The sequence below is a fragment of the Rhagoletis pomonella genome, unplaced genomic scaffold, assembly GCF_013731165.1.
Source record: "Rhagoletis pomonella isolate Grant_MI unplaced genomic scaffold, Rhpom_1.0 Rhpom_scaffold_00005, whole genome shotgun sequence".
Lineage (NCBI taxonomy): Eukaryota > Metazoa > Arthropoda > Insecta > Diptera > Tephritidae > Rhagoletis > Rhagoletis pomonella.
The window spans coordinates 56,150,962-56,177,065 of record NW_023458559.1 but is presented as its reverse complement, the minus strand read 5'-3'; the positions used below and the strand labels follow the sequence as shown (position 1 = coordinate 56,177,065).

Below are 26,104 nucleotides of genomic sequence, written 5' to 3'. Positions count from 1 at the left end.
TGTTTTGGGTGGATAAGATTATTTCTTTCTAGAAACCAATTTAAGCGCATTGAAATAATTTTTTCAAGGATCTTGCTGGTGCAAGATAGTAGAGAAACAGGACGGTAGCCCTCGATCCTGTTTTTGGGTTTGAGGTAAATATCTACGGGAAATTTCCGAAATAATTCGAATTTCGAAAAATTGTGAAACTCGTACTTTTCTTTTATCGTTGTGAAGCATAAACAGATAATTGCACAAAAAAAAGCTCGACCTTCAAAAAAATTGTGGCCCACTTTACAAATTTTTACTCTGTTTGGTTAAATGGTTTGAAGACCTTCAGCTCGTAGCCACTGGCACTCTTCTCATTCTCATTATTTATACTGCACTGGGTACGATGATGGAGACATTCCTCTGAAAATTTGTATTCTAATAGCCGTATTCATAAAAAATATAGTAGCTTTAAAAAAGGTTTATAAATTGAAAAACGTATGAAAACGACATTTTATAAAACTTTTTAAACGTTCTTTATTTTTTATGAATAGGGCCATAAGTCTGTGGAAAAAAACATTTTTTATGCTTTGGCCTTTTCTTAGACCTATATTGAATTTACACGAATTTACTTTTGATCGTGCATATCTTGCTACCATCAGGGTATTTTTCGCCATATTGGCCGCCCTATTGGACCTTAGGGCAAATCCGTCACTGGCTGTAGTCATGGAGGAATGTGCATGAAGGAATGTTCAAAATGTAACTCATTTGGGAAACATTTAGCAGAGATAAATATTTGCAAGAAACTGCGTCAACATTAGCGAAAAATTCTGTTTTTGGTTGAAAAACGTTCTTACTTGCCAACTCATACGTATCTAATGCTGTTTCTCGGAATATTTCTGTGTCCGGAGACCCAGACTAAATTCTCTGGGCATCGCGTAGATAAATAGTTTAGAACGATTCTTCATCCATTCATACCTTCGAAGAGGTAAATGGAAGCCTGGTTGTAATTCATGTATTAATTCAGCTTGGAAGACACCCCAGTACAGCCAGGAGACGAGACGCAGAAGCATGTTTATATGTAGTTCTTCCAAATGGATATTTCAGCCGATTTTATTATTCATTTAGAGTCATCACTGAAGATTGAAATGGAACTAGAGCCATGCTTTTTATGCTTTACCATTCTCTCGTCTCGATCGGAGTTCTTGTCGAAAACTTATTATAAAAGCAGAGTCGAGGAAAAGTATAATCCAGCTAGATATAATATCTAGAATTTTAGTGTAAAAATTTAGCTTCTCACCAGGGCAGATAAGATTTTTGCCTAGCATAATTTCAGTATGACTGGAATTTATCATAAAAAGGACCGAAGGAAGTTGGGGTTCTAAGGAGAGTTTAATGTTATCCATAAGAGAGTTGATGCAGGGGTAGAACAATCTAAATCTATTCAGGTGGTAAAAAATGGAAAATCTGAACTTTTTCCGTTCGTAACCTCTAATTAGATAATTGGCCTGTCGAAGGCATTTATGGAGACAAACGCCAATTTTCTTCTCTCACTACTCTTCGCTGCACTTGAAGTTTATTTATTTATGTCTGCAATTTAATTTTCCTCCTTTTCCTGATGTCGTTTTGCTCAAAAACCGGATGCCAAACTTCAATGTGTCAAGATTGCGTAAATTGGATAAAATTCTATCAGATTTACTGCGGATAGATGATATAAAAAACTAGTTTCTGTGATCTTTTTAAAGCTCTTATCCATAAATTAAAAGCCTAGAATAAAACAAAATTTTAAAGGCCAATTTATTTAACCAAAATCCCCAAGTAAGCTGCCTTTACATAGAAAGTGGGTTACTAATACTTGACCAAACTTACATACATTCTTAAATATGTAAGTCCATACACAAATATGTATGTGGATAGGTATGTGCGTGCGCTATAAACTTTGGAAGATAATTTGATGGCTTGTAAGAGGGAATTGGTGCCACTTGAGACATCAATTCGGCTGCTGCTTCATACATCCAGTGGCCAGAGTTAAGTGAATTTGTGAATGCGAAAGCAAAGTTGTTAATGGCCACAGTAGCAGTAAAAAAAAAATTGCGTATGACAAGCACAGCTTGCAAAGATATGTACATACATACATATGTATGCATGTATTTACGAGCATAAGCATATCTTCAGCTATGTAATCTCAGCTCATCTCGACGCGGACGAGACAATGACGTACATACACACATCTGTGTAGCTAAGCTTAAGACTTTCGTTGAAACCTAATTGGTTACATTTTATGAGAAGTACCAGAATAAAAGAAAACTAATGAAGACTATAAACAATGCATAGCTTGTTTTTTTAAATCTGATTTTCGGCGATAACAATCTGCGTTTGATGTCGAGGGCAGGCTACCCGCCGCTGGCTACCACTTGAGCGCTGTGAGGGTTCGTCGAACGCGAATTTCGATTGTGAAAACTTACACTTTGTATTTACTTATATGAACTTTTTTTTATCCATATTCTGTTATTTTGTTCTTCATAGCGGCTACGCAATTGTCATTTATAACCCGAAATGCGTAGTCAAGGTCAGGGGCGTATACGCAACCAAGTAAGCAAGAGTTGGTGCATTTGCCAATAGCAGCGTTGACTGATGCTGACTGCCTCAATTGTTAATTGCCTATGCCGATAATTGATAATTGTATTTGTAGCTGAAAGACATCTATTAAGCGCTTCTATGAACATTGAACTTGCGTGCAATTCGCCTAAAGCAATTGTTCGACTAATTGAAAAAAAAAAAAAATTTAATTGACTGGGGCTTTCGTGTGCTGATTTCATTTGATTAGTGTGGATTGTTTGAAAATTGAAATGCTTCATTGTTAATAGTTAGGCTTTCTTGGATCCTTCGAGGAAAAATGTCTATGAACTTGTGCTCGTTGCATTATGAATGATTATATGGTAATAAAGAAATGAGTAAGGCCGGATTTCCTCTAGGCATTAAACGACAAAGATTTTAATAACAAAGTTGAGTATAAAAAAATATTCGTGTCATTACGTTCAAAAAATAGTGATTAAATTCATTTCCACATGGTATTTTTTCAATGCTTCCAATTTTTTGTCATTTCAATTTTCCTAGTGGAAATTCGGCATATGTTATCTACAAATTTTTTCGAACGAAAAAGTAGAAATTCTCAAAAAGGGCACTCAAATATACCGGAAATCGTTCAGATACTACTTCGAAATCTGCTTTGCGGCCTTTAATCTTGGAAATCAGATTTCATAGAAAAGATTACGACTATTTCCTGTCGCATGAGGAATTTTAAATATAAACTTTTCCCTAACAATTGCAATCAATTTCAGTTTTTTCCATCTTTTTGCCATTTTTTGTTTTTCCATTTTGATCCATGCTGCCATTTGCATGAACGTGTTCAATTTCGAATTTCATTGTTCACTTTTCATGTCTGTAGAGTTTCATAATCGAAAGTGGCAACACGTCAGCAGTGAATACAGTAACAGCAACTACAGCTCAAACAAAAGAAGAAGAAGAAGAAGTGACAGCTAGCGACAACAGCAGCATTAGCTTTAGCAGAAGTGGCAACAGCAGTCAGCGCCTACCCCGACGCACACTCACCTCACCACCACCTCCTAAGCCACCCAAGCCACTCAAGCTGACAAAGTGCCATAGCAGTGATCATCAGTTGCAACATCATCTGCTCCTCGTCGACTTACCGAACTATCAACAGCAACACCACGAACATAATCAAATCAATCACGCGCTTCGACAGCCTCCACACAGCCATCAGCAACATAAACATCCACATCAGCATAAGCATCATCACCATTATCATAGCCATAATAAGCAGAAAACCCCACCAAATTCACAGCAAGTACAACAAAAAGAGCAACAAATCGATAGCAGTAACTTAATGCCTTCGCTGGATTACGGTGTGCCGCCACCGCTGCCACCAAAACCCAAAAGTTTATTGCAACACATCAAACCGCAGCAACAGCAACAGCAACCGCTTCAGGAGCAACAACAATATCAGCTGTTACAGCAACAAAAAATATTACAGCAACAATTGCAGCAACAGTTACAGCAACAGCTGCAGCAAGTGCTTAAACCACAACAGCAGCTACTGGCTGAGCCGCAGCGAAATTCCAATGACACCACCACACATCATCAGCAACAACCACCTAAATCACCAAAGCCTCCGCCATCACCACGTACCCCAAAATCCCCACTACCGCCAACGTCATCCTCACCGCTCGCACTTCAGTCTGCTGGCAGCAAGAAGGACGCTGCGAAATCGCCAACGCAATCACAAACGCAAACTCAGACATTTCAATTCCATCGTTTCCATCATCACAAATCGGCGCCCACATTTGATCTCTTCTTCAAATCGCCCACGAATTCATCCTGTGCCACGCCCCTATCCAAATCACGCCGCAACAGTTCATATCATTCGTACGATGATTTGGATGCAACGAGCGCCGAGAAGAAAGTTGTATCCAGTTTGAAATATTTGTGCGCCTGCACTGGCGCCACTTTGCGAAATCTCTCGAAGAAAACAAAAGATTTACACGCGAAGAATTACTGTTACACGAAGGTAAATCAATGGGTGAGAAAGTGTTTGTAGAGTCGTAGAGGATGTTAACCAACATAAGTAGCAAGGATATACTATTTCGAGATAATTATTTTGTTTGTATTGATGAAAGGCAATTAGAGTTACTGATATGAAAAACGTTTGCTTTCGGTAAAGTAGAGTTACTCTTATTAACAGATTTAGTTGGACAGTACTACAAAAATTTAGAACTGGCAATTGAGGAAAAGCATACGATTTCGAATGCGAGTATGTATGTATATATATCAATTGAAATACAAGACCTTAAGATGATACATAAGTATCGATAACATTGATAATGAGGATATCGATAAAAAGAGCGATAACAATGATAATGTTTATGTCGGTAACAATAATGAAACGATAACAGCGATACAGCCGAAAAAAAACTGCAGACAAATTTAACGATAACTATAAAAATTTCGATTTTGTTAGCCATAACTATAGTTATACCGATAAAAATAATAGCCGCATCATTAGCAATAACCAAAGCAGTACCGAAATTCTTAACATTATCCATAATTATCGACAACGCTACTCATAGTGTGAAAATACATCGATAGTGATGCCGATAACACGGTCGTATATGTATGTACATTAGACCGTACCACCTTACAAGCAAACAAAAACAATTCGCCGTACAACCCTGAGTAAAAATATTTTTGCAAGGCAATTTGGAAAAAAATTTTGTTTGGACGGACCAAGGGGTCGTGGGTAAGTACAAGTACGGGGTGCATGAGGTCAATGAACTTTGATAAAAAAAAAATTTTTTCTTCGATAAGAACCATCGATATCATATCATACTTCAAGATCCACACTCAGCCGAAAAAAAATTTTTTATTTTTTTTTTAAATCGCCTTGCCAAAATACTTTAGCTTCGAAGATGTACGGTCTAATTTACAAATTTATTTGAAATTTGAAAGAAACTTAAAGAATTCAAATGTTTCATATCGTAAACCTGTCTTTAGGTATGTAAAATGTAAATATTTGCTTAAGAATCGGGAATAAGCGATGTGAATTGAAACCTCAATCATGCCTGCGAGCCACAAAATCCCCTTTGATACACAGACCTACGAAAAGATCAAGTATGGCATTTCAAGTGTTACGCGTGCTAAGGGAATTACATATTTGAAAGTATTTTTAACCGGCTTCAAAAAAAGGAGAAGTTTATAAATTCGTCGGAATATTTTATTTAATTTTTTATTTATGTTTCCGCATAGCTTTGCACCACGTCAATCGATTTCTATAATTTATATAATTTTTTAAAGGAAAGGGTTACCTACCATTTTAATTTGGTTCAGATCCGATCATTGAATCATTAGGAAATTAACGGTACTTTTAAATTTTTATATGAGGATTGAAGTCAGTTTGGTTTTTTGCTTAAAAATTACTTGTCAATAAAGTAAATCGGAAATATCCAACTGTCTTTGTTTCGATTTAGAATCCCCGCCTGTCAGCATATCTGCCAGCTTGTTAGATTTTCATACACTATTTCGAAAAGTAAGCCACAGTAAATATTCAAATTGAAACAAACGTAAACATCACAAATAGAATTTAGTATGCCACTTATTATAAATTCGATAAATTTATTTTATTTTCTATAAATTTTAAGCCATAGTAGCATTGACGTTCACATGTATGTGTATATGCGCTGCTGCATTCCACTGACAATTTATGGCAGTTGCAGTTTGTTTACTTTTGCTTAAAATTATTCTCATTTTTATTTATAATTTTGTGCGTAGAGCAAGAATTTTGTATTTCTTAAATATTATGAAAAGCCGTACGGAAGCAAGTCAGACAAAGCGTATTTTGCGACTTAAAACCGGTTTATAGACATAACTCAGTGCTCTTTGTTCAACATGTCGCTCATTCATTGGGAAAAAGAACCGCTTTTTAACATACATACATATGCATTTACATACATACAACAATAGCCTCATTCTATTGCTACCGACTGACAAAAAAGCACTAGGCAGGATAATCAAATACATACAAGCAGACACACAAACTATGCTATTTATCCGAGTTGAGCCAGGTTAGTTAACAAATATGCAACCTCTTAAGTAGTGTGGCAAAGCAAGGAAACTACGTCATTGTGAATGAGTGAAGTTATTTGGGACATTTTTATTTTGACAATTGTATATTTGATTCATATTGAATTTAAATTTACTAACAGGTGGCCTTATTCAGAAAGTTAAAAAAAAAATATTCCAAATGTTTCATTTCCAGCCGTTTCTGAGTGAAAGGAGCTGTCGCGTGGTGTCGGTATTTCATTTAATCAAATTTCAAATCATCCGGCACTGCTAAAAAAATTCTACCTACAAAAAATAAAGTCTTATTACACATCTACAGGCGCAGTGCTTTAATTTGACGTTTAATTTTTGAAATTCGAAGTAACCGTGCAGCTCTGTTGTTCTTCACAAATAATGCTGTTCTTACGTTTGGCACTCATATTGTAACATTTAATTTACTAACTTGTGTATAAGTTAAACAAATTCGACTTTAAAAACAGGTGGTAACCCTCTTTAAAAATTTTTTATAACTCAAATCTTTTTAAATCCCTTTTGTCTGGCATTGGGATACATATTGCATTTAACTGATGAGTTAATTTGAATTTGATTTTCAAACACGTGGCAACTCTCCTTAAACATATTAGAAACATATAATTTTCAAACTCATTTCGCTTGATACCCAACTTTTAATAATTAATTTAACTTATTAAATAATTTGGATCTACCTTTTTCAAAATGTGGCAACCTCCTTCACACTCCTCAAAATTTTCTATATTATCAATCTAAAAATTTCAATCGATTGCTTAACACACATATTTTTATCTTTCAAATAACTTGCATATAAGATAACTAAATTCTGCTCTTAAACAGGTGGCAACCCTCTGAAAAATATGTTCAACTACTACCTCCTTAAACCTGTTCCGTCCGACACCCGTTGGGAGATACTTATTACAATTACCTTAATTCAAGTTAAATTTTATTTTTGAACAGGTGGCAGACCTCATATATTCAGTTTAGAAATAAAGCTTTTTCAAACCATTTCAATTGATGCCCATATAGGAATAGTTGATTTATTATATAACTTGAACTAAATTTTTTAAACGGTGGTAACTCTTTTCGAAAACTAAACCGTAATTCACATCTACAGGCCACAAGCCCTTTAATTTGACATCTCATTTTTGAAAATCGAAAGAACGGTGCAGGTCTGATGACCTGAACCGAAAAATCCATTCGCGTATTATATATATACACTGAGAAAAAAATTCAGTTACCTCAACTAAATATGTTCTTATCAACGCTACATTTGGCTACATTTCGTTATAGTTACCAAAACATGTGTTGAGAGAAATATGTTTAGCTCACTTTTTTCTGGGTGTAGATATTAGGCAAACATTTGGTATAACTACTCACATGCTGCATTGGCAGACATCAACCGTTTTACTTGTGTATTTAAAAGGTAATTATAACTGTGTTGGGTGTTCTTTTGGTACTCGGCACCAAGAGAATGAGGCTCACACCAAACACAAAACATTCCCTCAATTGAGAATGTGAGCAAAATGCGCGATATTTCCGGGATTACCATCCCTAGAACATAAAAAATAAATAACGTAAAGAATTTATATTCTTCTTTGCCGAGTGCGACGTTATATATGTTTTTTTAAATAAATTTTTTATTTTATTTTTAGGATAACATTGAAAATGGTTTTAGTGTACGTTTTCAATGCTTCTTATTGGCACAGTTTTTCATTTCAATCTGATTTGTAGCGCACGAGGGAAATGTCGAATTGTCAAAGCTAATATTCGGATATGTGGTGTGGGCTAGAAGATAGGAGGGTGTGTCAGAGGGATTGTTTATATTTTATTTTTAAAGTTGTTTATCGCAAGTAGAAATAAAATAGCGTCTTAGAAAATTTAATGAATATATGTACATTAGGGTGGTCCTTAAATGAAGTGAGCAAATTTTTACATCAGATTTCCTAAGCCTCAAAGCCTCAACCCCTACATCAATGCTACTATAGTCGAAGATGTCACAAAGTTTAGATTACCCTTTGACGACGTTTTAACCGACTTTAATCGGAACTAAAATTTGTATGTGATATCCTCGACTATAGTAATAGTATCGATTTTGGGCATTAAATGAAAAATATATTTATAATTTTTTGAGTCCTTAGAGGCGTCTGGCCTTTGACCCTTTTGCGACACGCCTTAATCGACTCTAATCGGGACCAACATTTATATGTGATATCTTCGACTATGGTAGTATCGATTTTGGGTATTAGACGAAAAAAATAATAATTTAAATTTTTTGAGTCTCCATAGAGGAATCTGAAGTTTTCCCCCTGTGCGACACGCCTTAACCGTCTCCAATATATGTGATATCTATGACAGTGGTGTTACCGATTGAAGAGGTTAGACTGAAAAATTCGTTCATTTGATTTTTTAAGGACCACCCTAATGTACATAAACCATACATACATACATACATATTATGCATGCATGCAGTACTATGCATATTTGTAGATATGTACCTAAGTAAGTAATAAGACTCACATGATGAATGAATGGGAAAACCAGCCTGAAAATGTGCTTTCATGTGTTTGGTTTTTATGAGTGTGCGGCTTTGAGCTGTAATTAGATATGCGTGCAAATTTATTATTCGCTAGATGAGAGCTTAAGTCACTGTTACTGAGCGGGTGACTGGGTTGTTATGTATATAAATCTAAAAAGTGTAATGCCTAATTGTTTTTTGAACGTAAAAAAATTTAAATGTGTTTTCTAAATAAGCGGTTTTTTGACATTGCGCTTCCGCAGCAATTTGCTCTAAAACTGTGCCAGGCAAAATAAACACGCACACATAGTGCACTTAGCTGCCTGCCTGGCACTCTTCTACAATATTAGTCCCGCCAGTTTCGGGGGATTCCATGCAGGTACCTTAAACCATTTGCATTTAACTTTAGGCTTCCATGAATTTGTCTTTACCTTTATAGAGTTGCTAATCACGCTGATGATGGAACCCAGGCATTTTTTTAGTTACCTCAACCGCTATGTCTTCTGCGTAATCGACTGGATTTGCCGCCTATCCCTTCGAATTTTTTTAACAATTCGTTAGCTACGAGTGGCCAGCTGGACCTATGTGTACTATATTCACGTTTGTAATCTTGGCCTCATTCCACTTTGCTCTTATTTTCCTTCGGCCTATAAATCTTATCTTATAAATTATGCCCAGCTGTTGATGCATTCCATTCAAAAAAAAAAAACCATAAACATATGTATGTAGTAAATATGTATATACCTTCATAAACTTGTTTGCCTCTGTAAATGAATAAATTACAAACAAACCATGCTAATTGAACCAAATCTTTTGAACACTTAAAATTCATTCGAAATAATTGTTTTAGGTAAGCCATGTCAAAATTGTTTAAGTAGAAAAAAAATAACACTAAGAAGGAATTTCCATTTCAAAACATAAAAAAAGCTAGGCAAGGCCGTTTTTTCGAAACTTTTCATTACACTTGTCGACACTCAATTATTTATATGCATATTACTTAACACAAACTAAGTGTAAGTAAACGCTCAATTAGTGAAAGATCTCAAGTGCTGGCACACTTAGATACAACTTTTTAATATTTACATACATATGTATGTATGTATAAGTAGGTATGTAAAGAAATTTTTTAAGTGCCAAAAAGTCATAAAATACAATACATATTACACAAAACACTTTATAAAGGTTTGGGAAAAGTTAAAAAGCAGCCAACGAAGCCAAAAAACACACGCCCCACACTGATATTTGGTCGGAAAAAAATAAAATTTTTCGAATACTAAATTTTTTATATTTAAATGCCTTAACCTAACAAAGTGATATTTGCATAAGAAAAATTCATTATAACTTTCTACGAAATTGGCAGTTTTATACAGAATAAAAGCAACAAAATTCAGAAGAATTTTATTCAACCAAATTGGGATTTTTGTTAACTTAATCCTTTCGGGACCGTAAGCTTACAATTAAAAATATACACGACTACATGAGAAGTCGTTAAAAACCCTGATCTTGCCTAAACAAAATATAAGGAAAAAATTATTTTTTACAATTCACTTTCCCCAAAATTTTGTTTTACCCACAACATTTCTTTCCTGCTTGTAAACTTTTTTCTGCTTTGGTAAAAATATTTTTTTTTATGTTTTTTTTTAATTACTCCTTTTTCATAAAAATTCGTTTTTTTTTTATTTTTATCTCAAATGTATATTTTTTCTTTTTTTCTAAAAATGGGATTTTTCTAAAAACTAATTTCTTAAATTTTTTTCTATTACTAACTTTTTTAAGAAACTTTTTTCTAATTTTTTCTAATTTGTGGTACATTTTTGTAGTTTGGGTAAAAATATTTATTCCTAAAATTTTAGTTTAAAATGAGCTAGTTAAATAAAATTAGGCTCATTATAAAAATAGAAAACTTTAGAATTCACACACTAATAAAAAAAAAAATATTCCTTCGCCTCGTACTACAAAAAAATGAAAAACCGGAACATTTTTTTTTGATTTCTGGAAAAAAAAATTTGCGCATATTGGCGACTTTTAAGTTAATCTCATATAGTAATATGGCATTTATGGTATTTTTTGGGGTTAACTTTGCATGAGAAGTATGTGTTAAATTAAACCGATTTCTCCCATTTATTACACTGCCCAACAAAATTCTGTTGCCTAAGCAGATTCTTATAGGACTTTTTCCGTAGAATCCGAATCTGACCTTCAAGATATTGGATTGGCTCTAGTTTTCGAACAAATTAGGTTAAAAGGTACCGAAAAACGCGTTTTTGGTAATTTTTGAAACTCTGTACAACAATAAATTGATGCAATATTTATATCTGTCTGTGTGGGAGGATATGAAAGCTTAAACCCTTTAATACTGGAAATCAAAAAATTATAGTCCGAACACTGTAAGCAATTGGGAAGAGTTTTTTAATCAAGCGCGCACGATTTTTTTTTTAAGAAAAAATCTTGTTTTGTTTTTGATGAATGTTCACAAAAAAAATCTTGTTTTGTTTTTGATGAATGTTCACAAATTTTATGTTGACTAAAATGTTATAGCCGATTCTTATAGGACTTTTGCGAATATGATCATGAAAGTTTTTAATTGGCTCTAGTTTTCAAGCGATTCGGGTTTAAAGGTGCCCAAAACGGAATTTTTCACCATTTTTCATGTAACTTATTATTACATCTAACGTCAAAAAATATTATTATTATTATTTAGAAATGTTCAGAGCCTCATATGCATTTAAAGCAATTGATAAAAATGGGCAAAACCAGATTAAAAAAAAAAATCGTAGCAGCTTGTATAAAAAACTTTTCCCAATTGCTTACAGTGTTCGGACCATAATATTTTGATTTTCAGTATTAAAAGGCAGTATTTAAGCTTTCATATCCTACCACACAGACATATATATTGCATTAATTTATTGTTTTACAGAGATTAAAAAATGACCAAAAACGCGTTTTTCGGCACCTTTAACCCTAAGTTGATTGAAAACTAGAACCAATCCAATTTCTTTAAGGTTAGATTCGGAAAAAATCCGATAAGAACCCCCGGAAATATCTTGGACAATATAAGATTGTTTAAAATTTGTTGGCATGTGTTATTATTAACATATGGGCAAAATTTCGGAATGAGATGCTCATCGGCCCACTTTTTACGCCTTTTTAAGGCGTTTTTGAGGTTAGATTTGTGTGGGTTGTATACTTTAAAATAAACTGATTACGCCCAATTTTTGAGGGTTTACACATAACGTTATTAAAAATATATGTAAAAAATTTCGGAGTCATATATTCAATGATGTGCTCTTTAGGGCGCTTTTGAGTTTAGGTTTATATGTGAGGTATGCTTTAAAATAAATAGATTACGTCCATTTGGAGTTCATATACAACGGTATTACAAACAAATGGACAAAATTTCGGTTTCATACATATATTAATCGGTGCAATTTCTATGGAATTTTTAAGACGTTTTTGAGGTTAGGTTTATATGGGAGGTATGCTTTAAAATCATTCGATGAAGCCAAATTTTCGTATTTTTCTTGATTTATATCCATATATGTTACATGCGGAAAATTGAGGTTCTACGCCGATTTTTTCTAATTTGTTTCCAAACTATGTATGGGGCTGTACAACTGTGCGCCGTAATACAATTTTAATTTACGTTTCTTCATGCGTCCCACCCTCACAAATTCACCGACAGTTGGGTAAATGCAAGGAATTCCATATAATTGCGAAAATAAATGGAAACCGGCAAATTTTGTAAACAAACTGCCAGCAGCGGGTGTATTTTAGTGATCGCTTTTCGCCGCACGAGAAAAAAAGATTTCAATTGTTACGCGAGCATCTTCTACATACATATACATACATACATATATCTACCCTGTGGGGAAAATCTCTAGTTTTGAACTGGTGCGCTTCTAGTACATTTAGAACCACTACTAGTTCGCGATAAATCTCTTTTGCATGCAAACAACTGGCGAATTTAACACAGCGATGTCATAGGAATTGGAAATTTTCCTCCGCTGTATTACCTTTTCTATAGTTCAGAACCAGTCCTAAATTCGACATATGGGATCTAGTTCACTTTGCACCCCATTTTCTATAGTTTCGAACCAGTTGTAAACGAAAAAAGTAACAAGATGTTTTCTTTTTGGGTTACCATGGTAGCAATTTTTAATTATTTGCAGAGATATGTATTTTCAATCTGAAATCAAACTTGTGTGAATGAATGTAAATTAAATTGTGCTGAATTTGCAGAGGTGCTCACTGTTGTTGGTTATATTCCAGAAGGTCCCATAATGTTAAGATGTTAACACAAATATTAATTTTGTATTACCAAACTATTAAAAAAGCATCTGCGACGTGCAGACTGAAAGCGTATTTGAACGAAAAATCCGCCAAGCAAAAATCTATTTAAAGTAAACAAGCCCCCCGCTGCATCCCTTTTTCAGTAGTTTCGAACTAGTTCAAAATTCGCCAGATGAGATCTAGTACGTTCTGCATCCCTTTTTCTATAGTTTTGAACCAGTTCTAAATTCGTCATTTTAGATATAGATTTCTAAAATTGTTTTTTTAAAAGTACCACATATCGCTGCTTTCGAACTGGTGGCGATCTAGTTACTATCGGACTGGTTCGTTTTTGCCGATAAAGATCTAGTACGGAACTACAACTTTGGTTCACCAGTTCGAGGTTTCCCTACAGGGTACATACAAACATAAATATGTATGTACATACATATCATAACAAGCAGCATATGGTGCATGAGCCTATTCACACACAACAATAAAAACAACAATCACAATAGCATACAAGAAAATATGTAGAAAAAACAATAAAGAGCGGTCATTAGTGGTCGGCAACTGGGCGAGAGGGGGGACGGGGGGAACTCTTTATACACAAACATTGTTTTATTGGTCTCCCTGCTCAGCATTTGCTTGAAGCAGTCGTAAGCATCAGTGCCTTTCGATGCAGTATCTTTTGCAAAGTTATACGGTACATTTGAAATGGCCATTTAAGCATATAGCTCACTTTTTAGTTGCGTTTCCCAACTCTTCTGTGTTAAAACCTTTAAAACTGTCAAAAATCATAAGAAGCCAGAGAACCAAGTACGGGAACGCTCTCTGCTAAATTCCTGTAAATTCTTGCAATTTCTTCCGAGTTAGGGAGCGCAACTTTTATTTACTTGCTCTGGCTGCGTCAGCTGCGTGCGTTATGCTGCTGTAGCTCGCGGTGCATACAGCAATTCTATTTATTGTGTAAGAATAATTGAATGAACTTGCCTTTGATACTATTTTAGTTGGCCTCTTTATGCAAGTAGTTGCGTATGTACAAGTATAAGTATGTACCTATTATGAGCTATATTAGCATACTAAAACTAATGCATAATTGAATTCATGACTATCGCGCCACGCTGTATTGCAGTGAAAGCTTTCAATTTAGTTTCAATTAAAGCGCGAACCGCGTACCAGGCGTACGGCTACACCGGCTGGCAAATACATTTACTTTTGTATGTACAAGTATATGTGTACATATCTACGCCTACATAAGTACCCTGCAGGAAACGGGGCTAGTTTATAGCTAAGTTATAACTACCCAGCAGTCAACTAGTTGTACCTTTTTATTACTTATTTCCTTCGGCCGTAACTAACTATTTTTGAAGGGCGATGACCGCAAAAAAGTAAGAACATGTTTCGTATGCATTACATAAAAAACAAATAAAAAGAATTTTTTATAATTTTAATTTTTATTTATTTACTTTATTTCACATTACATATTTGCTTATTTTTTACATGTTCTTTTGTAGGTGGTCAAATAAAATGATAATATCAAATTTCGATCTTCATTTTATTTGTTACGAATTCGGGAAGGTAATTTTTGTGTGAGAATATTTAAATAGAAGCTGGTTTAGAAAAAGAAAAACCCCGGTAACGTCTGTATGACTCACGCATGACTTTACAACTCACTTAAAGTTAGCTTTGTCATAGCTTATTAAAAGTTAATTACACTGGTTTATAGCAAAAATGTTTTATGGATGCCACCATCCAATTCCTATGTAGAATCGCTCGGTGATTCCGACAATCGATTAATTTTTATTCTATGGATAAGTTTTTGAGATATTTGCAATTTACCGTTATTCAGCTTAAAAAAAGTGTGGTTCCACTCAATCACGTATAACTTACGAATCAATTAAACAATCCTAATACGAAATACGGCAAATGAAAAGCAATGAAATTCTCCATAAACCGTTTATAAGTCACTTTCGATATTTAGGCCTGATAATTTCTGAGAAATTAATTAACAATTGGTTGGTAAGAGATACGTGGTTAAGTAAAAACACTCTTTTTTTTAAGCTGAATAACGGTAAATTGCAAATATCTCAAAAACGTATCCATAGAAAAAAAAATTAACTCGATTTTCGGAATCACCGGACAATTTTACATAGGAATTGTATAGTTTCGTCTGGAGAACAAAAACAAAACTAAAATTTTGTATTCAGTGTTATTTATCAAAAACCCGCTAAAAAGCTAACTAAAAGTTGGTTATTTTTTATCAATTGATAATTTTTTTCTGCAGGGTACATATAGTGGTCACGCAGGCAGGGCGCCCAATATATGTGTGTGCGTTGACACGTTTCAATGGTTTGTGGCGTGTGGCGTTTATGCATAAATACGTAATTCGCGCAATTATGTGGAAAATTTGTGTTTTTTTTTTGCTTAATTTTCTTAATTTACGAAACTACATGCGCTCCCATATAACAGCTAATATGGATGTATTTCCAGCCAGCCGAACACACGGCTATCTGTCCGGTCATGTTGGCAAGCTATGCAATTGCTTAGACGGTCAGTCAATGCGGTCCATTGCCATTGTTGTGCTTGCTTTTCAATTAAATTTTCAGCGCATTTAAATTTCTACAAATGCACGATTTACATAAGGTTTTTCACATTGCAGTGTATTGTTTTTGCAATACTTGTGTGTTGGAGATTTCCTTGAATGTTTTAATTCATTTAATTCACTCAGCGGATGCTTGCAATTAATTCATGCGTATAAATGTGAGTATTTAATATATATGTTTTTTACTCCATTTTGCTGGAAAGTAAATTTACTTTTACAGCGTAATAACTGTATCTATATTAGACTGGTTCGCGAAGAAATGCTAGTAATTATGAAGAAAATTCCATTTGGATTATTTTCAGGACTTTAAAAACCTTTCTAAAAACCTTTCATAGGAGATTATTTTCCTACCAATAATTGTAAACATTACCGTTTTTTGCCTATTTAGAAAATCAGTTTAAAGGCCACTTTCATTTAATATTCAGTTAAAGAAATGGAAGTCTCTCCCTTAGATCAAGAAAGTCAAGCTCATGACTCGCCGGTTTGAGCACGAAGCTCACACGTATGTTACTGTTCTAGAGTTTTCAGTTTGAAAGTCATTTCATTCTACCCCCTATCAACAATATGGGTCAGGATACTGGTTTAACTTACAAAGATTCTTCTTCTGTCTTGTTCAACTCTTCTGAGTGTATTCATGATTCTTGCTGCTATATTGGAAACTGCATTCCGATTTTTTTGGGATTGAAGCATATTTGCAACAAATTTTCAGGTGTTGGGTCTACTATAAAGACATCTCTCAGAAAAATCCGTTCTCTGGCGAACTTGTTGCAGCAGAAGAATGCATGTTCGACGTCTTCGGTAACGCTTCCAGCGCACGTATCACATGTGTCAGTGTCTTCCAGATTGAAGCTTCCGTGACCTGTAAGCAACTGGGTTATATGAAAATTTACCTCACCATCCATGGTTCGAGTTTTGGTATTAATTGGTGGGTCCAAAGTCCATTGCTACTTGCGTCCATCGCATTTGCCAATTTAACAGCGTATAGTTTCTTGCAATTTTCTTTTTCAGAGTTAGTGGTAGTTCAAATGATGCCTCAAAATTGGTCTCCTTAGCCAAGAGGTCTATTGGGTGTAGAGCGCCAACAAAGGATGCCTCTTTGGATACTGTACGAAATGTATAGAAACCTTTACAGCGCAAATTATATGCATATGTGGATGCCAGACCACGTCTGTAGGACTTAGTTTCGAGCGCAAACTTGCGCACCATATAGGGATACCAATTTCAGTACACCGGGTAAAGGTAATCTTCTGTTCTGCAGCATATTTTTGCAGCTTTTTCACAAACGTATTCAACATTTGAAACATGGCCTTGCATCTAGTATGACACCCAGGTCCTTGGTGGCGGGTTTTGTGTTTACCAGGACTCCTTTAACATTAAATGACACACATTTACGAATCTTCCTGATAGTAAAAAGAACAGCATGAATAGTGGAGGGTCGGTCAATGGTTTATTGGGCTTTGGTAGTAGCAGTAGTTTCTGCCTTTTCCATATAGTAAGAAAGTGTCCTTGTATGCCTGCATTGTACAATGCAGCGGAGATGTCAGTGAAGTGACTAATCGGTTTTTCAAATGTCACATTAGGAATAAAATCAGACCCTGGAGTGTTAGCTGGTTCCAAACTTCTCGTACCTCCTCGTTGGAAACGGAGGGGATAATTGGCCTGGGTTGCTGTACTAGATAAATCTAATGGAGTTCGGGTTATGTAGGAAAAACTGTAAAAACTATGTTTTCCAGAATACTGGGAGAAGTTGGCATTTGGCCAGGGGTACGGAGTTTCCCCACACGACGTTGTACGCGAGTCCCCCAAAAATTAATTTCAACATCGTCGCATAGCTTTAGAAAACAATAAGGGTTGCTGCTCTTAATTTATACTTTTAGCAGATTCCTTTTCTGCCAAAACGATTCTTGGAGAGAGTGAAAACTGGCTGAATCTATCGCTCTTTGATACAGCCGTAATGAGCGCTGGCATTCCTTGCGCATGTTCGCAAATTTTCCATTCCACCAATAGGCGAGAGTAAGTCATCTTTGGTTTAAGGTTCTTGTCATGGACGCGTCGCACGCTCTTTTCAGCCACTACATTACTTCGCATGATAAACTAGCTGCTAAGAGGTATTGGGGTCGTGTCAAAAGTGTCTACGAAGAGATCGGGCTCGAAGGTTTTACTTTGCCAAGAACGTGCTGTTAGGGTTGTCGCAATACGCTGTGGGCCAGTTTCATTTATTTCAAAAAGTATTGCATAGTGATCACAGAAAGTATAGTCCTCAATAACTTTACAATTCGCTTTATTGATCAGACTGGAGTGGATAAAGGTCAGAACTATAACCGACTTCCCGCCACCTCTGTTAAATATACATTTATCATTTATGTTAATCAGTTTGACATCAAGGGCGGCGAAAGCTTCCATAAGAGCTTTACCTCTGCTTGTTGTCTTCTTGCATCCCCATTCGAGTGGCCAGGCGTTGAAATCACCGGTGATGATAATATTTGCTTTGCCCCGGGCATCGCAGACGAGGTCTTCGACTATATTAGTAAATTTGTTTATGTCGATACTTGGGGGTAGGTAGCAACTCTAAATAATCAGACCACCTATTGCTTCCCGAACGAAACCTGAGCCGCCTTGCAGTGGTTTAAGTTAAGTTAAGTTTTTGGCTGCTTTTTTGTATGCTGGGCATCTGACGCTACCAGTGAAATGGTCACACAGATTAACGCCTGCCTTACAACATAACAAGCACTTTGAGTGATTTGAGGACGGCATATGTACACATGCATGTTGCACTCTTGTGGCGATTGCAGTAATGTGTATGTACGGAGGTGGAAAACTGGCTGACGAAAACGACTCGCAGATTTGTTGGTTTATTATGCGATATAATAAGGATAGTTTATTCTCCCCTTCGTTCAAGTAGTAAATGGGGTCTCCATTAAATAGTTTACATAGTTTCTTACGGCAAATATAAGCGTATTTATTTTCTTCTGTATGCTGGACGCCATTAAAAGTAGAACAATCGTTAGCTTAGGAGCGCAAATATGTAGACCCGCATTGGCAGTTGGGGAAAGCTTTGGGGGAAAGGGTAAAAATTTCTCAACCCTCTATTAGATATTTTTAACTGACGAGTGTTAACTATCCAAAGAGTTCCCAGTCCATAGTTTCCATCCAAATGGAAGAAGCGGGTTTCAATGTCGTCTATTTGGGTATTTAAGACGCTAAGTGCTGTGCCACTACTGTGGTCTCTACAGTTAGCTACCTCTTAGTTCTCGAATTCCCCAGACTTCGATAATATCGCAGAATTCTGTTTGGTTGTTGTTGTTTCCGACTGGGTGGGTCTATTTTCGAGAACGAAAAATGACACTGAAGATGGCATAACGCCGAAACCGGTTTGTATCTAAACCAAAGTTGAGAAGGGATGACGGAAATTTTTTCCCAAATACATCATCCTCGAATTCCTTCAGTCAGGAATAAATGGTTATTAATGGATTGAGAACCGTGCCCATGCCGCTCTGAGATTCACCGCTGGTAAAAGTAAGAGGCGCATTCATTTTTGGAAGTTTTTTGTAGCTTTCTGTACCTAACTCTTGCTTTCGCGCATACTCCCGTAACCATAGGTCTGACAAACAAGTCTCGTAGATACAGATATAGCTTCCGAGCGGACTTCAATTGGTCTTAGGGTGCTTTATTCGCAGTTTCTTCTCAAGATTTTTTATTGTATACAAGTACGTACGAATACAAAACAATGTAAGCTCGAAAGGAGTGGTTTAGTTATTGCAGGTAAACTATTTTGAACCTCAGATCGATTGATGATATGCCATATATTAAGCCACTTCTTATAGTTATACTGTAATTTATCATACTGAGAAAATCGTCATAATTCACTATCTCGAATCCCCATGCCTAGAATTCTATCACAGTGTCTGCATTCAGTAAACATTTACACATAAAATCGATTTCTCATCAAACACCGCTTTCATTCAAACGAATTGTTCTTCACTCCTCACTTAACTCCTTCAATTACTCCGACAGTCCAAATGTACCAGCCCTTGTGGTCAACTGTTTTAAGTAAAGTCCAATTTTGACCAGTTTTGGCTTTTTTCCCTTTAACCGACTTCAAATTCGAATCGAAATTTTCTTTTTGAGATTACGGCTTTTGGTAACGAGTTCGCTTTTTCAATTCAAAACATATTTGAGAGAAAACAGCTGTCGTTTTATTTAATTCGATTCGAATCGTATTTCATTCGATCACGGATGCCATGTTTCGGGCCCAGTTTTATGTACGTTTTTCGTTGAATGTTTTATAAAATAATATAATTTATTTCAAGGCGAATTCGTATAAGGTGACAAAAGAAGTTCAAAAACATAAATGCCACTAACAAATTTTACTTATTATGACATTACGATTTACAACAACGACATCACTTTGATATTAAGAATCACCGAAGCGAAAATGCTGCTGCTTTTGTAACAACACCTTCGCCTAAATGAGTAAAAACTAACTAATATAGTTTCTTTAAAAAAAATCTACCAACTTCTACCAATTTTTGCATGTAAGATGTACCACTATTTATTTTTTCGAAGTCCGTGCACTGCCTCAGAGGGGGTTCCGTACTAATTTGGTTTAGATACGATCACTGGATCAGAAAAAATTAACAGTACTCTTACATTTTTGTATGAGAATTGAACACCGTTTTTTTTGCTTAAAAATTACTTGTTTTTAATTAATGTTTATTATTTTTTTATAAAAGTCTAGCACATTACACTGCCAAAAAACTTTCTTTTGAGTAAATTCTTCTTATAGGATTTTCCCGTAGAATCCGAATCTGACCGTAAGGATATTGGGTTGGCTCTAGTTTTGTACATTTTCGAGCATATATAAAACAATAAATTGATGCAATATAGTTGTCTGTGTGGGAGGATATGAAAGCCCATACACTGCGCTTTAATACTAAAATCAAAAAATTATAGTCCAAGCACTGGAAACAGTTTTTGTATACGAGTACAAACGCTTTCCTTTAACTCTTGTTTTGTCTGTTTTTGATCACTTGTGTTAAATGAATCGGATGCGCTGGAAACTTCTAACGAGTTTAGAATTGAAGCTCATACCTTCAAACAAGAAAATAACACAGGCGAACAAAATTTATTTTAACTAAAATATTACAGCCGATCCTTATAGGATTTGTCCCCGAAAACCCGAATCTGATCTTGAAAATTTTTAATTGGCTCTAGTTTTCAAGCAACTTGGGTTTAAGGGTGTCTTCCTCATCTTCATTTCCACTGTTAGAATCAGTTTCCATTGGTATTTGTTGATTAATCCAAGAAACCTCTAGTTGTACTGCAAAGATAGGAACAGGAAAATTGCAAACTTTTTATTCATATTTTTCTAGAAAAATGTTAGGTTCGCATTTTTATAGCCCATTAAATTTTAGTATGTCAAAGTGCAAATTTTAAGACACTAGAAATTTACGTTGATTTTTAATAATTTTTTTTTGCTGACGGTGCTAGGCATTTTTTTCCATGTACATAAAATCAATTGTCGAACATACTTTATATGGAAGAAAATGCGCAACACCTGCATGAATGCAATTTTATAGCTTATAAAAATTAAGCAAACAAAAGAAAAATAGCCTAAACAGTTCAAAATGTCATCTAACTTAATCAGCTGACCACAAGGTTATGCATATCCTATGTATCCATTGTATACCTCGTCATGACCTTCTACCCCCAGCATTCTATTTTTTATTTAATACCAAAAACACACCAGTAAATGAATGTTCTAAGAAACACAGAAATTCATATTTCTTTTTGATTTATGTGTCATTGCAGCCCACGTGGCGTCTCTGGGGCGAGGAGCACGAGAAGAATGCAATTTTCACTGTCTACCTTAAAAAGGTGCGCTATCATCGACCAACACCCACGGCGAACAATGTAAGTGCCCACCCTCAGGCTGGCAGGACCGACCACCAGCCGACATAGAACAGAATTTTTAATTAACTTTGTTTGCCTAAAAGGAAATCACCTTGACTAGCCCAAATTAATATGCATTAATCAATTTTCTTTACTTTTCTCCTCTAACTCCTTCTCGTTTTGCGCACGCCATCACAGGATTCAGACGACGAAATTAGCCACCTGGAATGGGAAACGGTGAGAGTGCGCTTCGTGAAGGCGGCCACATTGTCGCGACTGGTCGAGGCGTTAGCCACCGATGATGGTGAATTGGAGTCGACATTTATCAATGTATTTCTCTCTACATATCGCACCTTCTCTACACCCAAAGAGGTGCTCGGTCTGCTCACACGACGCTATGACACACTCAACGACAAACACCTGCAAGAGATCGAAGAACATCAACAACTCGAGGATGTCAGCTACGATCCGGCGGCGTCCATACACGAACAGCATAAGAAAACTCTAGTCTCTGCGTTGCATGTGTGGTTGGATGGCTTTCCGGAGGATTGGAATGAGGATAACCTGCGGCAGATATTAACGTTTGCGTCAAAGCGGCTGCCGCGCTCAGAGTTGCATGTGAAGGTATTGCATCGACTGGAGCGTATACTGCGACAGCAGGTGTATGGTGAGGGTAGCATGCCACCTTGGCTGCCGAGCAGCATGGCCGCGAATGCAAATGGCAGTGGCATGAATATGAGCATGAGCGTGGGTATGTTGCCGCAACACTACAATGCAGAATTCACAGAACAATTTGCGGGGCTCTGCTTGGCGCCGGCATTTCGTGGCCCGACTCACTTCTTGCAGGCATTCCGCTTTCCACACGTACCGGTGCGACATTTCGCCGAACAGTTGACGCGAATGGACTCGGAGCTGTTCAAGCGGCTGATACCACACCAATGTCTGGGGGCGACGTGGGCGCGACGCGATAAAAGCGGCTCAGAAACAGTGGTGGCTACGATAAATCAATTCAATGCTGTACTCTTTAGGGTTATTTCTAGTATACTAATTGAGCCAAGACTTAAACCACAGGTGAGTGGGTTGAGTTGGAAAATAATTTATGGGTGTATTCTGATTTTGCTTCTTTTCATTCATAGGAACGTGCTTTAAATATTGCCACCTGGATTGATATTGCGCAAGAATTGCGGTTGCTAAAGAACTTCTCTTCGCTGAAGGCGATTATTTCGGGCTTGCAGTCGAATCCTATTTACAGACTTTCAAAAATATGGGCAGTGCTACCCAAAGAAAAGGTTTGTACAATTTCATACATCAATTTAATGTAATTTTGTTCGAGGTGAAGCCACTGCAGCTAATACCTACATTTTTATCTTCCAAACTCAGATGGAGATTTTCAGTGAACTTGCCAGAATATTTTCGGAGGACAACAATGCTTGGGCGCAGCGTGAGGTACTCATGCGTGAGGGCACTGCGAAATTCGCCGATACGGTGGGTGAGCACGATCGCCATATGCAGAAAATCATACAGAAACAAGTGAGTGCGCATGCGCAATACCAAAACAGTATTGACCGTAGCGAAGGCAAACGACGCAACTGACCTAGACGGCAAACACACCTCTTAGCATTAGCATAGTGCACACTTAGCATATCCCCTTAATTAACTCTACTTTCGTTCCATGTCACAGAGCACGCAGACGTCGCACGGCACTATACCTTACCTGGGAACCTTCCTCACCGACCTGACAATGATACATGCCGCCATACCGGATACGATAGGCGAACACCAGCTCATCAATTTCGACAAGAAGCGCAAAGAGTTCGAAGTACTGGCGCAAATTAAGCTGCTACAGGGTGCCGCCAATACGTACAACCTGCGCGATGACCCAAACTTCGATCGTTGGTTCGCCTCAATGCTGGTACTGGACGAGCGTGAAGCGCATACACTCTCCTGCCAACTCGAGTCGCCCCCACCAGCGCCGCGCAAGTCGACTGCCTCAATTAACACATCGCTTACGAACACGACGATCTCATCGAACTCCATGGGCGTCGGTGGTGTCGGCGGCAATGGTCACCGCAAGACTGATTCGATAGCCTCGAACTCGAGCAGTGGTGCCGGATCACAGTTCTATTGCGAGCTGAACAACAGCTACAGCTCGCACTACAGTTCGCGGCAAAATTCACTCGATCGCGATGCGCAGGCGCCGAACGCGTCACTGCTGTCTGCATCGAGCAGCGTGTCGAATCTTTCGATGGACTCGAGTAATTCGGGTGGACAGAAGTCGAATACGAAAATGTCACATTCACATTCGACAAATGGCGTACGTGGTAGCGCGGCGGGACACAACAACTCTCAGCTGAATGTTGGCTCGCCGATTATCAACGCACAGCTGGTGCAATCACCGGGTGCGAAGACCAACAATGCGCCCGATTTTTACATCATACGCGTGACGTATGAGACGGAGAACGTGGAGTTGGACGGCATCGTGCTATATAAGAGCATAATGCTGGGCAACAACGAGCGCACGCCGCAGGTCATACGCAACGCGATGATGAAGCTCGGCCTCGAGGCGGATCCCGAGCAGTATACGCTGGCACAGGTGCTACCCGACAAGGAGTTGGTAATGCCGAAGAATGCGAATGTCTACTATGCGGTGAATACGAACTTCAATCTGAATTTTATACTGCGGCCGAAGAAGAAAGATGCCAGCAGCAATGGCAGCTAGTGTTGTGGGAGGGGAGAAATGGAGTGCGGGTACCGTTTTAAGCACGTTTTTGTTTCGACCGCTTTGGTGCTTTAGGCGAGTTGGAGGAGAAATGGGGTGCGGAGCTTTCGCCGCGGCTGCTACGCAACTACAACTACAAAATATATCGTAATGAAAACACTTAATAATATACACACATACATACATATGTAAAATATGCAGATAGAGATATTTCATACTCACAAAGATAATTTGCTTTTGCAAATCTAAAAAAAAGTAATCTCAAATTATGAACCAATATTTAGTGTAAATAATTGTTGTGTTTTAGCTTAATTTTTGTATTGTATTTTATTTCATTTTATAATATTTTTGTATAAATGTATGTATCTTTAAGTTTGCATGTAGTTTACGTAAATTATGTCTGTAACTTTTTGTATAATTCAAAATTTAGCTTATGTCTGAGCGTTCAAAATGATATTTTATATATATGTAAGTAATAGTTTTTTGAAAAAATTTAAATTGCTCATTTATTTTGTAGACTAAACGCATAAGCTATGCCGCTTTAATAATGGTTTAAATTAAAAAAGAAAAAAACAATATTTTAATTTAAATTCAAGATAATACAATAATTGTAATTAAAGGGCAATTTTAATTAAGATTTTTCTGTATAATAAATATTTATAAAGAATTTATAGTGTGGCTCTCTATTTACTGAGAAGTATTTATGTAATGCGTTACACGAAAATAATTTTAAAAGAGGTTCGAATAAATTTTTTATAAACATAATGATGTTAGAAGTTTATTTTCCAGTTTTGAAAGCTTTATTACAAAAATTTTAAAAGTAAAGTAAACTGAAGTATTTGGCCGAGCTTCTCCTCCGATTTGTGGCGTGCGCCTTGATGTTGTCACACAAAGCGGAGGGACCTACAGTTTTACGCCGACTCCGAACGGCGATTGTAACATTTTGAGAAGCTGTTTTTCTTGGCGGAAATGCACTCGGAGGTTTGCCATTGCCTGCTGAGGGACGACCGCTGTTAAAAAAAAATCTTTTTTCTATATTTTTTTGCGATGTTGCTTTGACCAGGGCTTGAACCCAGGTGCTGCGGAGTGCAAGCTTGCACTGCTTACCACTACACCACAGCGGCCGAATAAAGTATAAAATAAATCCAATAAAATAAAAAAAATAAAAATAAAAAAATAAAAAAAAATAAAATAAATAAAATAAAATACAACAAATAAAATAAAATGAAATATAATAAAATAAGACAAAATAAAATTATAAAAAAAAAGGAAATGAAATAAGATAGAATAAGATAAAATAAAAAATAACACAAAATAGAATAAAATAAAATAAAATAAAATAAAATGAAATGAAATGAAATGAAATGAAATGAAATGAAATGAAATGAAATGAAATGAAATGAAATGAAATAAAATGAAATGAAATGAAATGAAATGAAATGAAATGAAATAAAATGAAATAAAATAAAATAAAATAAAATAAAATAAA

The 26,104-nt window shown here is 36.3% G+C and overlaps 2 protein-coding genes across 3 annotated transcripts in view; one reads left to right on the top strand and one right to left on the bottom strand.

Annotated features, from left to right (window-relative positions):
• Window positions 1-24,772, top strand: part of LOC118739271 (ral guanine nucleotide dissociation stimulator-like 1) — a 40,269-nt gene extending 15,497 nt beyond the window's left edge. Inside the window, exons 2-7 of one of the 2 annotated variants that reach the window (XM_036470506.1) lie at window positions 3,416-4,555; window positions 21,816-21,917; window positions 22,095-22,967; window positions 23,033-23,185; window positions 23,277-23,426; window positions 23,578-24,772. In XM_036470506.1, the coding sequence (XP_036326399.1) occupies window positions 3,416-4,555; window positions 21,816-21,917; window positions 22,095-22,967; window positions 23,033-23,185; window positions 23,277-23,426; window positions 23,578-24,615 (3,456 nt within the window). In that variant the 3' untranslated portion in view covers window positions 24,616-24,772. The remainder of the gene's footprint in view (window positions 1-3,415; window positions 4,556-21,815; window positions 21,918-22,094; window positions 22,968-23,032; window positions 23,186-23,276; window positions 23,427-23,577) is intronic. The other variant, XM_036470507.1, reaches the window with a different exon arrangement.
• Window positions 1-26,104, bottom strand: part of LOC118740165 — a 265,156-nt gene that overhangs the window by 151,321 nt on the left and 87,731 nt on the right. The window lies entirely within an intron of this gene.